Source organism: Meriones unguiculatus, chromosome 7, assembly GCF_030254825.1.
Source record: "Meriones unguiculatus strain TT.TT164.6M chromosome 7, Bangor_MerUng_6.1, whole genome shotgun sequence".
NCBI lineage: Eukaryota > Metazoa > Chordata > Mammalia > Rodentia > Muridae > Meriones > Meriones unguiculatus.
In genome coordinates, this window is record NC_083355.1 from 117,545,394 (window position 1) to 117,558,141 (window position 12,748).

A 12,748-nucleotide genomic window follows, 5' to 3' on the forward strand; every position below is an offset into this window, starting at 1 on the left:
AGAGACCCATCCCCGCCCCCCTAAGCCCGACCCTGTGAAGAGTTCATCCAGCGTGCTCAGCAGTCTGACCCCTGCCAAGTCAGCCCCTGTCATCAACAATGGCTCCCCCACCATCCTGGGCAAGAGGAGCTATGAGCAGCACAATGGGGTGGATGGTGAGTCTGAGCTTAAGCACTGGCCCTGTGAAGAGGCTAAGCCAGGTCTGTTGGGAGCTGCAGGGCTGGCCCTGTGAGGAGGTCAGGCCTGGTGAGAGCCATGGGGCTAGCCCTGGAGCTCCACATGACTCTTATTCAACTGGCTGTCTTAGTTGATGGTGTTTTCTCTCCCTCTCTCTCCTGTTCCTGGGCACTTCCAGGCAACATGAAGAAGCGCCTCTTGATGCCCAGTAGGGGTAAGGCCTGGGGTGGCCGCTGGTGGGGTGCTGTGGCCGAGTCCTGTTGTGATGCCTGTGTGTGCTGTCTACCTGCAGACTGGGCGGCTCAGGGCACGTACAGGGGCAGTCCACACAGACCCGGGCCGCACTTCATGCTCTTGTAGACTTGGCAGTTGGTATTGGCCCGTGAGCGCTGGGTTTCTGGCCTTGGTCCCTCTTGGCTTGAGCCATGGGTGGACTGTCCTTGCACGAGGGCCCTGGTGCCCCCACTGCTGTCGCGCTGTGACTGCTCGCATGCCTTCAGCCTTGCTTGTAGGGCGGCTAGTGCTACCTGCAATTTTTGTGTGCCCTGCCTGATGGGGGACAGTAGGGATGGGATGGTGGCTGGGCTTACATATGGCCTTCATATCTGCTGAGGATTCGCTCAGACTCTGCTGATGGGGGAAAGCCTGCTCTGGGCATGAGGGACAGCACCAAGTCTGGATGTCAGTGTGGAAGTCAGTGTTTAAGGCTGGACCTGGGCATAGCCAGGAAACGCCAGCCAGTCAGCCAGCCAGCATGAGCCTGATCAAGCCCATCCCAGCAAGAGCCCAGGATGTAGCAGTGGGCAATGGCTGTCCAATTGTACCTTATTCCTTCAAGACACTCCCCTAATGGTTGCTTTGGAAGCTTGCCATCTGTCAGGCACTCAAGCAGACATACCCCTTTTGTGTGGCTGTAGGACTGTGGCCGTGGTATCTACACCTTAGTCCAGGGGCCCAGGCATGGCCTTTCCAGGCTTTTGTTTCTGGTTTCTATGAAGAGCTGTTCACTTCCACTGAACTTTTCAAAGTCTTACCATGCAGACCTGTGGTGTGTCCTGCAGAGGGTACCCAATCAGGATGTAGTGGGAACTCATTGGCCCTGTGAGTGGGCTAAGCAGCTCCCAAGTCAGAGGGTCTAGCCACAAGAGAAGTGGCTGGCCTGAAATTGTAAAACCAGGCCTCAGTACTGGAACTAGTCTAGGAGCCATGGGCCGGCCGGCTGCCTGGAGACAGCTTTAACCTTCTAGTGGTGCTGTGGTAGGCCTCAGGCCTGGGCCTTGCATAAGCAGGGCAGATGGGAACTCTGGGCAAGGCTCTGGCCCCTGGCACCCTAGATTCATAACTCACTAACCCCTGCCCCATACTGCCTGCTGCTCTGCCCTGCGGCTTAGCTGCCATGTGCATGCGGCTCACTCTAACTCTAGTGTGTATCTTTTCTCTCTGCCACCTCATCACTCTGGCAGGCACTTACCTGGGTAAGTAGCTCTTGTGATAGGGCTTTGTGTGGGCATAGGGTTGGGGGTTCCCAGTAGGTGCTGTGATCAGACTGCCCAGACTGCCTGGGTGCTACAGACCAGGAAGTTAGGGCCCCTGAGAGCTACCTGAGCTGCAAAGGCTGGGGCCAGGATTCTGGAATAGGGCTGATTTCAGGAAGCGGAGGTAGGGCAGGCTCTTGCTTCTTAAGAGCCACGCTGTAACCGCCACACTTAGGAGACTGAAGCAGCAGGCCCTTGGGTTTCAGGCAGCTGCAGTGCACATGAAGGCCTCCAGATATTACCAGGGAAAGCTCTGACGAGAAGTACTTGCTGATTGACAGACTGTCACGGGGTCCAGTGGCGCTAGGCAGGTAGAGGCTAGGCTGGTAGAGGAGTCCTATCTTGTCCCTGCTTGGGGCCAGGGCATCTAAAGACGTGTTTGGCACACAAACTTAACACATGCCAGCAGATGTGCGAGGCAGTGATTCCAGAGGTGGACTTAGCCGGAACTCCTGCTGGAGTGGGATGACAGAATCTAGAGATTTTTGCGTTTTAGCCTCGTTCCAGCGACGTCTCAGTTTCCTCTTAGGCCCCCAGCCTACAAGCATGAATTGTCATCAGAGATCTTTTTCCTAACTGCCTTTAAGTGTGTGAGCAGCCGGCAGACAATGGCACAGACACAGCCCTGCAGGCTTGGTGCTCGGTGAACACTAGACGTGGCCTGTCTTGGCCTGCTATCGTATCTGGGATCTCTGGTTTCCTGCCTGGAGCCCAAACTGCCAAACTGCCTCATCCTCTGCTGGCCAGGATATAGGTGGCCCTCAGAGTTGGCAGAGCTGTGGGACCACCTGGGCTAGCTGAGAACATCTACAGGCCCCTTGGGTGTGGACTTTGGCTGGGCTTGGAGGAGTTATCAGCCAGTGTGGGTGCTCACCATGCCCCCTGCTCTGGCCTCACCGTGTTTTCTTTTCCGTCAGGTCTGGCAAACCATGGACAGACCAGGCACATGGTAAGTGGGTGACTAGAGACCTGGCACACTTGTGCGCGTGCGCGCGTCCCTCAGGGTCCGTGTGTGCGCATGTCCCTCAGGGTGTTGGGGAAGTGGCCTGGCCAGCCCTCACTCTCCAGCCAGGCGCCATGGACAGCATCTAGGAGTCCTGGCCAGACCTAACACATAGCCTAGGCTCAGTACATTCAGGCCTCAGCAAGCCAACCAGGGCCTCCCTACCAGGGCTGGGTGGGTTGGCTACAGAGCCTTGAGGCCTGGCTGACCAGGAAGTTGGGCTCTCAGGTTGAGGGTTGTAAGGTAAGGTCAAAGCATTGTCTCCCTGTGTTTTTCATACCTCTTGTTCACACAGGGACCAAGTCGGAATCTCCTGCTCAATGGGAAGTCCTACCCCACCAAAGTGCGCCTAATCCGTGGTGGCTCCCTGCCTCCAGTCAAGCGGAGGAGAATGAACTGGATTGACGCCCCGGACGATGTATTTTACATGGCCACCGAGGAGACCAGGTAGGAGCCTTTCCTGGGGTGGGATGGCAGCCTTCAGCCGCCATCTTCTGGTTTTCACTGGCTCACCTCTCCCCACAGGAAAATCCGCAAGCTGCTCTCATCCTCAGAGACCAAGCGTGCTGCCCGCCGGCCCTACAAGCCCATTGCCCTGCGCCAGAGCCAGGCCCTGCCGCTGCGGCCACCCCCACCTGCACCAGTCAACGATGAGCCCATTGTTATTGAGGACTAGGAGGTCACCCACCGTGGCCTGCCTGGGCCCCTCCATCAGCCCCAGAGTATCCAGTGCGGCCTGCAGAGGCCAAGTGGCCTCCCTTCCCCCACCAGACTGCTGCCCACCCCACCCTCTGTTTCCGTAGTGCCCCAACTCCCGCCCTCTCATGCAGAGAACCTGCTCCTCTGGTGGACATGCGGGGGAAGAAGTGTGGTCTAACTTATTCCAAGACACCGAGGAGTCTTTTTTAGCTTTGTGTTTACTTTTCGGCTGGAGCAGAGATGAGGAATGCCCTGGGCCCTGTGCTGTAGGGCTTCTCACCCGGGGTGGGCTCTAAGGTTTTGTTGTGTTCTGTTGAAGGTGCCATTTTAAATTTTATTTTTATTACTTTTTTTGTAGATGAACTTGAGCTCTGTAACTTACACCTGGAATGTTAGGATTGGTGCGGCCAGCAGCAGCCAAGCTGCCTGGCGGGGTTGGTCCCTTGTCTTTTCAAGTAATTTTCATATTAAACAAAAACAAAGAAAAAAATCTCATAAAAAGGAAAACCCCAGCAAGCCCTTCTGCGTCTTTTGTTCCCAGTCCCTCTGCTGGTTTAGGGCCTTGAACTCACCCTGCTCCAACACCTGGAGTGCCCCAGGGCCTCCCTTGTCAGATACATGGCCAGACCCAGAAAGATGAGCAGTAGCCACAGGGCAGGTCAGGCCGCACGCCTCGGTGCTGGGGTTATGCAGGCTGGTGGAGTGCGGCGCTCTGAGACTGACTCCTGCAGGCCCTTGGCCCAGCGCCTGCTGTCCTTCCGAGAGGGCCCGCAAGGGACTGGCAGCGGGAGACCTCTGCTTTAGATGTGCTCAAACCGTGTCTCGCAGGCCAGTAAGAGCTGGCCTTACCTGAGACCCCACAACCTTCCTGCCAGGTTTTACCTGGGCTGGCTTAGTGCATAAGCGTAAGATCTGGGGCCTATCTCCTGTGTCCAACAGATGCCTTGCCCCAGCTGTCAGGCTTTCTGTGCTAAGCTGTGCTACCCTAACAGGTGTGCTTTTTTTTTTTTTTTTTTTTTCCCCCAAGAATTTGCTCATATTTCTGCTCAGAAACCCTATCTCTGCATGTGCCTATCCTTGCAAGCCTGGAGACAGGTGCAGGCCTGCCTGCTCCTGAAGGGAGGTCTGGCTCTGCCGACCATCGTCCCTCAGGCTGCTGCCTCTCAGTTGGCCAAGAAAAAGGTCAGCTAGACCCTTTCTGGGAACAGTGGGGTGTTTTGGCTTCTACCCTACTCAGGCGCCTCTGATGTGTGGAAATCTCAGATGGGATTAAAATAGAAACCACTTTGGGTATAGATAAGGGATATCTTGGCTTCCATGAGCCTGTGGTGGGCCTTATCAGGGTGACAGGCCAGGTGTCTGGGACAGGCCTGTGACATATGCCCTTCCCCGTCTTCCTAGGGTCAGTGGGCTTTTCCCAGTTGTTGCTGGTCTCCACCTTGTCCTTACTGCTTTAGGACTCACCAGCCTTTAAGGGCTCCTGGGAGTCTGCAGGCAGCATGGCTTAAACCATGTGCAGATGAAGCCCCTTCTGGCCTAGTTCCCTTAACTCCTCAGGCATAGGATCAAAGCTGTCTTTTTCAGGAGTCAGGCTGGGTAAGAGGTCCTGGCCAAGACAAAACCAGTGCAGTTCCCAGTGCAGTCCTGTTATCCTTGACTTGCCTCACTGCCTTAGCTCCAGTGCCCATGATAGAAACAGGGCCAAGTGTGTATTGGGCTTTGCTTGGAGAACAAAGCCAAGGCAAACAATGGCAAATGGACACAGGTTGATGGCTTAAGGGTCCAGTAAGGTACTCTGCTCTACTCTGATGCCCTTTTTGATGAAGGGCCAAATAAAAAAGGGCCATTCTGTGACGGTCAGGCAGTCATGACCCAATGGACTGGTGCTGACTTGACCTGTCCTAGACTCGGCCTGCGTACCTGCCCAGGTCACAGCTCAGAGCCTTCATTCCAGAGGAGGACCTTCATGCTATGCCTCCTTTGACCCAGACCAGCTATGGGTTTCCTAGTAAATCTGTGGTCCTGCCCTAGACAACAGGACACATGAAAATAGAATTACAGGGTGTTTCTTGTTGGGGCCCTAGACCTGCTGACCTGCTCCACACCCTGTCTTCTATACTGCATGGATGATGAGGAGAGGGCACAGTAAGGGATGATTGACTTGGGAGTCAGGGTACGTAAGGGTCCAGCCTAAACAGAACCTGACTATGAATGAAGGGACCCTTGTCCAAAAAGGCACTGTAGAAACCTCTACCTCTTCCCTTGGCTGGTGTGTGCCTTTCTGTACCTGCCTGTGCTGTCCTGTTACTGCCCTTTTGCCCACCACGGCCTCAGATGAGGCCAAGGGCACTGTTTTGTCATTGGCCCTGTGCCTTCCTGCCAGGCCGAGAACAGCCCCCATAGTCCTCCATCACTGCCCAGGGACTAGAGCAGTAATTAAGCTCTCTTGCCTCACCCTGCCCCATCCCCTTCTCACCCTGGGCATCTAGCCAGTATTGCATGCCATTCTTTTGCAGCCACCCCTCGAAGGGGCCTACTTCTATCCACTCTTTCATTAGCCTGGGCCCCCTTGAGGCCTTTGCAGAAGACTACCTCTAACTCAGTCAGCCCTGTCTTTCACTGCAAATACTAGTGGTGGTCAAGCAGGCTGGTACTTAGGTTCCACAGGACTCCTAGGGGAGCTGGAGAGGGCACAGTAATGGATGCTTAGGTTGGGAGTCCGGCTACCTATGAATCCAGTCTGAACAGGAAACTGGCTATGAATGAAGGGGCCCTGTCCAGGAAGGCAGTGGGGAGGCCTTACCTGCCTCTCGCCTTGGCTGGCATGTGTCCAGAGGTGCTCAGGGGGAGCTGGTCAGGCTGGTCAGTCAGGCTTGGAGGGGGTGGCACATGTTTCTGGGCTGTTGTCACCATGGAAATGGCAGTCTCTGCTGGATATGTGTGCAAGGAAGGGGGAGGGGCCACCACATGGAGCCAGAGTGGTAGGCCAGGGATCACCAACATGCCTGGCACCCGAGACCACTTGGCTCCTCGTCCTTGGGCTGGGCAGAGAAGTGAAATATGGGTGTCCAGCACAGCAGTGAAGGCAAGGTGGGAAGGTGTCTCTGGAGTCAGCTGCCCATACTGGGTCGGATCATCAGCGTTAGGGTGTTTGATTCCCAGACCAAAGGCCCAGGTTGGGTCATGAGGCTCACGTGGTGAGTCCATGGGACCTCTCTCCAGCTCATGGTCTCCTGAGTTGCAGGATGGAGTTAGGAAGTAGGAGGGGCCAAGCAAAGCCCCTAGTGGGAAGGAGAGGTGGGAGGGGGCTTGTTCCTGAGGACAAGCAAGGTGGGAGACAGGATCTGGTTGGCAGGATTTCTGGCTCTGCCACTCTACAGAATGCAATAGGGCCAGAATTCTGGGAGTCAGACACTCTGGCATGTGGAAAACCCGCAGCAGTCATGGGTTTGGAGTGCTCACGGTTGGGGTGTTAGTCCTCAACACTTGACGGGGAGGTAACTCGCAGGTTTCCTCCCCATTCTCCAAGGATAGAAGTGAGGAGAACCCTTAGAGCGCAAGTGCACCTGCGGCCCCATTCAGAGCCTGCAATGGCTGTCTCCGCCCCACCCCCACTCATCCCAGTGGTTCTTAGGCTGTTTTTGGAAGTGGTGGCGCTTACAAGTGAGTCCTGTCTGCCCCTCCTTCAGCACCACAGACAGGACCGCGGCGCCCCGCCCGGAATCCGATGCTTCGTGCTTCTGTGCAGCTAGGCCGTTGCTATAGAAACGAGGCAACAAAGGGAGGCGGCGCCGGGAGGCGGGAATGGGCGTCCCGTGGGCTTCTCGCGCCCCCTCCTACCACGAGCAGGCCGGGGCGTCGGGGCCCAAAGCTCGGGATTCCAAGTCCGCTCTACAGCTAGAGGCCACAACGTCGCCATAGAAACCTCGGGAGGTCCTCCTCCCGCAGACGCCACCACACTGCTGGGTAGGGGGCGCCAGGCCGGACCCCTCCGACCCTGGCAGGTGCGCTCCGCCTGCTGCGCGCCCAGCTGCTGGCGTACGGCGGGGCCGGCTCCCGAGGCCCCGCCCAGGTCGCGGAGCCAATCGACGTCCGGGGGCGGGCGGGGCAGGCGCGGGCGGCGGCGCAGAGACCAGCGCGGGTGGAGGGCGCGGACCGACCGAGCGCACCGACCATGGCCTCCAAGTGCCCCAAGTGTGACAAGACCGTGTACTTCGGTGAGTATACTCTAGCCGTCCGCTTTCTCCTCCAGGTCCCTCGAGCGGAGCCACACCCCGTAGTGTACACGGATCGGGGTGCGCAGCCACAATCTTGGGATGCGCGGTCGGTAGCTAAGCTCGCCACGCTACCCACGCGGGTGCGTCCGGAGGCTCGAAGGTGGGGCTGCGCCGGGCGAGGGAGGCCACCTGGGATCCTGGAGAGGCGGGTGGCGTCGGGTGGGTTAGGGAGCAGCGGAAAGGCAAAGTCTTGAACTGCCGGGGCTGGGAGCGTCCTCCTGGCCACCCGCACGTTCTGCTTATCGCACTCAGCGGCGCTGTTCGGGGCGGGATCCAATGAGGGCGGTCGCCCGGGACTGGTCCGGTGAGATCGCCCGGGTCCCAGCATCTTCTCCTCACCCTCTGGTTGCCTCTCAGCCTGCACATGGGGCCCAGTAGTGTAACCCACCGTAGTGAGTGACCCCAGTCCTCACTCCGACCTCTGCCCAGGCCGCTGGACCAGGCCTGGGATCCACTAGGATTCCGGATTCAGTCCAAGCGGGGGCGACCTTGGCCTCCTCCTCTTACGTGCCCCAGCTTGCTCCCTTTCTTGGCCATTTGCCTCGGCAGTTTCACCCGGGGTGGGGCACCGGTGACACGTAGATCTCCGAGAGCTTGAGAGTGAACTGAGTGACTAGGACCCTGGCCTCTAGGAGGTCAAGGTTATCAGGGAAGGAGGGCATGGTATGTAGGAATGCTTGATTGGTTCCTGCTAAGGTGGCCCCTGAAGGCAGTCACCTTTATGAAGCATCCCCTGGTCCCTGAACTGCTAACCTCCCGGGGCCATGCTCCTGGTTGAGCAACTTTTCCAGAGTAGCAATGTGCCCACTAAAAGATAGACTCTGGGCCAGACTAGAGGAAGACAGACGGCCTGAAAAAGACAGGGTCCTTTCTGTGGGCGTTCCGCAACAGCAGTCAGCGTCCAGGTCGGTGGGCTTCTTCAGCTGACCGGAGGAAGGGAGAGGCCACTCTTGTTTGTCCCCAGAGGGGAGGCACCGGATTTGGCTTGGAGTTGTTCTGGGTGGCCTGGAGCCAGGGGTTTCCTGTTCCTTCCTGGAAGGGACAGATTGCCTGATGTCAGTCCTTTTCCTACAGAGGGATGTCTGACAGGTCCCAGAGTGGGGACAGTCCTCAGGGCCAATTCTGCATGACTTTGCTCCAGACCAGGCCATCTCCAGACTCTCTGGGGCCTTGGCCAACAGGCCACCCGGAAAACGCACTCTGCCTGCTTGGGCGCCTCTGGCTCTCAGCAGAAAACAAAGGCTCCTCACAGTCTGCTGGCTTCTGTCCTGTGGGGAAGCAGAGGGGCGGTAGGGGGTCCAGAATGTGGCCCCTTGCACCCAGCTAGACTGTGTCCTAGCAGCCCACTTCTGAGTAAACTCTAGGCCAGAGGGACTCCAGGGTGCTGTGAGTTTTGATCTCCCTCTAGAACACATGACCAGGTAGGGAGACCATTCCCTTCCAAGCCATTAGACCCAATCAATGCTGTATTCCCAGTTTGGGTCTGTAATGGGGCCATCGACCCAACCAGCGGGTCTGAGGGTCAGCTCCCTGCCCCCACATGGCCCACATCCCAGAGCTGGCCAGAGCAGAGTGGTTTTGGCAGCTGTGAACTGCAGCTGCCACAGCCACTGATGGCCATCCCAACAACCTCCTTCCTTATCACTGTCCTGAGAGAGAATGCCAGCCAGGAATGGGAGCCAAGCCTACCTTCCATCCAGGTAGCTCCTGCCTGGTCTGGCTTGGACACAGCGGGGTTCTGGCTCACCCTGTCTTCCCATCACAAAGGAAACTAAGCAGTACTGTCCGGGGGAAGGGTCTGGGGGTTTCTAGAGACCACCTGTCCTGACCATGCCCAGCAGCCTAGGGCTATGGAGAGCCAGACTTAGCCGCATGGAGGATCCAGGCTCTCTGCCCAGCAGCAGCACTTCTCAGGGGACCCCTCTCAGAGTAGGCTGTGCTCTCTAGTGTCTGCCAAGGTTGTCCAGAGGAGGCTTGGCCCCAGAGGGACCACTGGGCAACTCTTGAGAAAGGCTGGAGAGCTCGCTGTTTCTGCTATCCTCGGAGCCGGAGCCGGAGCCGGAGCCGAGTGCCAGAGCCAAGCAAGCATAAACCCCTCCCGCCTCCCCCGCCACTCTGGCCTGGCCCCTTCCCTTTGGAATTCGGCTCTGCTCTCAGCTCAGGCCCTTCTTCCTGCCCACTTCTCCACCCTTTTCCTGCCTTACTCCCTTGGGGAGGCCCAGGCTTCCGTCCATTGGGATGTGGCTCAGCAGTCATTGCCCTGGGATGGAGAGAGAGGGGGAGAGGCACAGTCCTCAGCTGCTGGTCACAAACCTTTGGCGCCAAACTGGCAGCTGGAGGCAGTGGGTGGAAGGAGGGCTTAGGATAAGGAAACCAAATAGGGATTCTGCCTGGTGGTCCTGTGGCAGCCAGGACTGGTGTTCCCTCACCCGGTTTCTAAAGATCAGGGCTTTTTTTTTTTTTTCCTCAGCAGTTTGCTCTGCCTGGCTTCATTAGGCTCTATGGGAGGAGGTCAGGTGTGAGGAGAGGTACCGTGAGGGTGAGGCAGGTCAGGTATGTTGAGGAAGGAGCAGATATAAATAGGTGCAGTCAGCAGACGGTTTGGTTAAACCAAGTGTATGGGCTGAGACTACATAGAGATGGCTGAGGGAGTCTCTGTAAACAGCCGCCTAATCTTGGAGCCGCCATGGGTGGGTTGGCAGTGGGCTTGATGTCTGCCAGGTGGTGTGAAATGGTGGGATGTGGGCCTGGAGGCTTCTGGACTGCAGCAAGAATAGGCATGCTGCCTTGACCTCCTCCTCCTGCCCGCAGCCGAGAAGGTGAGCTCCCTGGGCAAAGACTGGCACAAGTTCTGTCTCAAGTGTGAGCGCTGCAACAAGACACTGACCCCCGGTGGCCATGCTGAGCATGATGGGAAGCCCTTCTGCCACAAGCCCTGTTATGCCACACTGTTTGGACCCAAAGGTAAAGGGTCCCAGCCAGGCCTGAGACCTGGGAAGCTCCTGTGTTTGCTGGGGATGGGGTGAGGTGGGGAGGCAAAGGGGTGGGGGAGTGGGGGCGCTATATACTCTTTCCTCCTCCCCCTTCTCCTTCTGCATGCCTCTCTTACCCTGGAAGTCGTGAGGCAGCTTTGGGAGGAGACGGGAGATGGGTGGGGTCAAGGCCTCTGACGGTTAATCTCCTGCCGGCACGCCTGCCAATTACAGGGGTGAATATAGGAGGTGCTGGTTCCTACATCTATGAGAAGCCTCCGACTGAGGGTCCTCAGGTCACTGGCCCCATCGAGGTCCCTGTGGTGCGAGCCGAGGAGCGGAAGACCAGCGGACCCCCCAAGGGTCCCAGCAAAGGTGGGATAGGCTCCGGGTGGGGGTGGCTACCCAGAGCCAAGGGTGGCCAAGGTCCACCCTGACCCGCTTCAACCCTCCAGCCTCTAGTGTCACCACATTCACCGGAGAACCCAACATGTGTCCTCGATGCAACAAGAAGGTGTACTTCGGTAAGTGACTGCCCTGTCCCCTGGCCCAGGGAACGTGTGCCTCAGCGCTGGGGTTCCCACCATCCCCATTCTCTTCCCTCCCAGCTGAGAAGGTGACCTCCCTGGGCAAGGACTGGCACCGGCCCTGCCTGCGCTGTGAGCGCTGTTCCAAGACGCTGACCCCAGGCGGGCACGCTGAGGTAAGGGGTACAGTTGGGGTGCGTTAGTCAAACTGGGCTTGAGGAGGGGCCAGGGGGTAGGTGGGAGAGGGGAGTGCTGGAGTAAGAATTTAGGAACTGGTAGGGGAGGGGCCAGGTACAGGAAACCGGCAACTCTGCAGCTGGGAGGCTCCCTGCGCTGGGGTTGCCCTAGGCCACCTGGGCTGCCCTCCTGCCACTAGAGGGCAGGTCCTGCAGATGCTCCCTGGAGCCCTGCTATTTCTGTCAGCGTGAGTGGGCCTGTGCCTGACCTTTGAAGCCCGAGAGCTTCAGGGAGCAGACTCCCACACTGCGAAGGTCTCACTGCATGTGAGGAAAGTGCTGAGCCCACAGCACTCTCCCCTCTGCCCACAGCATGACGGCCAGCCCTACTGCCACAAGCCTTGCTATGGGATACTCTTCGGACCCAAGGGTGAGTATAGAGGAGGGCCAGAGGACATGAGGGGACCTCTTTCCTTCCCCCTGTTCATTCCTGCTCAGCCATGCCGGCCGCCTTTCTCCACAGGAGTGAATACTGGTGCTGTGGGCAGCTATATCTATGACAAGGACCCGGAAGGTGCCGTACAGCCTTAGATCTGCAGATGCTGGCCCCAGGGCCCCTGTTTGACCCTGAGGGAAAGTGACCTGTTGCCTAGTCCTGCCTGTGTGTCTTGCCTGCAAACCCAGGACCTACATGCTGGGGAAGGAAGCCTGGGTAGTCTCCAGAGAAGCCCCAAACGTTATCTCTATTTCTTTGTGTATCACCTTGGCATATTCTATTTTGTCCACTACCCACTTTGTGTCTGTGTGTCTCCATAGCCCCACATGTCCTGTGTGCCTGTGACCAGCATCCTCTCCGTCCCTGTGTCCCCATGTCCCCAAGGTGGCTGTCCTGTGACATCCCTGTTGCCCACCCCTGCCCACCAGTGTTATTTATGCTCTGCTTGCCGGTGATGGCCATGAGCTCACAGCATTCCCAGGGTGAGGGCACCCCTGCAGGGAGCCCTCTGCTGGTTCCCACACTACTCCCTACCTGCTCCTCGTGCAGTTCACAGCTACGGAGACTTTCGCTGTCAATAAATGGTTTGGTTTGAGGATCACAGAACCCAGTGTCGTGGGTGTGTGTGTGTGTGTGTGTGTGTGTGAACCCGAGACAGTGTCCCTTTGTCTTTCCACAGATACTTGTACCCCTGGACCAGTATTGGTAGGGATGGAGTCCAGAAACATTTCTGAACTTGGAGGTGGGAGGGGGCTGGTTTAGGCATCGGTGCCAACACTGGAATGTGTGGGAAGCAGGGAGGGCTTGCACTGGGCAGAGTTGAGAAAGTATCTTGGGAAAGGGTCTGGATAATGGACAGATGGCTCCATTGAGTACACAGCTCTGA

At 57.6% G+C, this 12,748-nt stretch overlaps 2 protein-coding genes across 5 annotated transcripts in view; both read left to right on the forward strand.

Annotated features, from left to right (window-relative positions):
• Positions 1-3,921, forward strand: part of Mta1 (metastasis associated 1) — a 38,001-nt gene extending 34,080 nt beyond the window's left edge. For 2 of the 4 annotated variants that reach the window (XM_021655268.2, XM_021655272.2), the window contains 5 exons: positions 3-155; positions 356-391; positions 2,630-2,661; positions 3,011-3,162; positions 3,241-3,921. In XM_021655268.2, coding sequence (XP_021510943.1) covers positions 3-155; positions 356-391; positions 2,630-2,661; positions 3,011-3,162; positions 3,241-3,391 — 524 coding nt within the window. In that variant the 3' untranslated portion in view covers positions 3,392-3,921. The remainder of the gene's footprint in view (positions 1-2; positions 156-355; positions 392-2,629; positions 2,662-3,010; positions 3,163-3,240) is intronic. The other 2 variants (XM_021655269.2, XM_021655273.2) reach the window with 1 other exon arrangement.
• Positions 3,922-7,245: 3,324 nt separating this feature from the next.
• On the forward strand, positions 7,246-12,468 carry Crip2 (cysteine rich protein 2). The gene is made up of 7 exons (XM_021655256.2): positions 7,246-7,631; positions 10,503-10,655; positions 10,898-11,038; positions 11,119-11,187; positions 11,272-11,366; positions 11,739-11,796; positions 11,890-12,468. Exons 1-7 carry the CDS (start codon positions 7,589-7,591, stop codon positions 11,955-11,957), a joined length of 627 nt encoding a protein of 208 aa, XP_021510931.1. The 5' UTR covers positions 7,246-7,588; the 3' UTR covers positions 11,958-12,468.
• Positions 12,469-12,748: the final 280 nt, after the last annotated feature.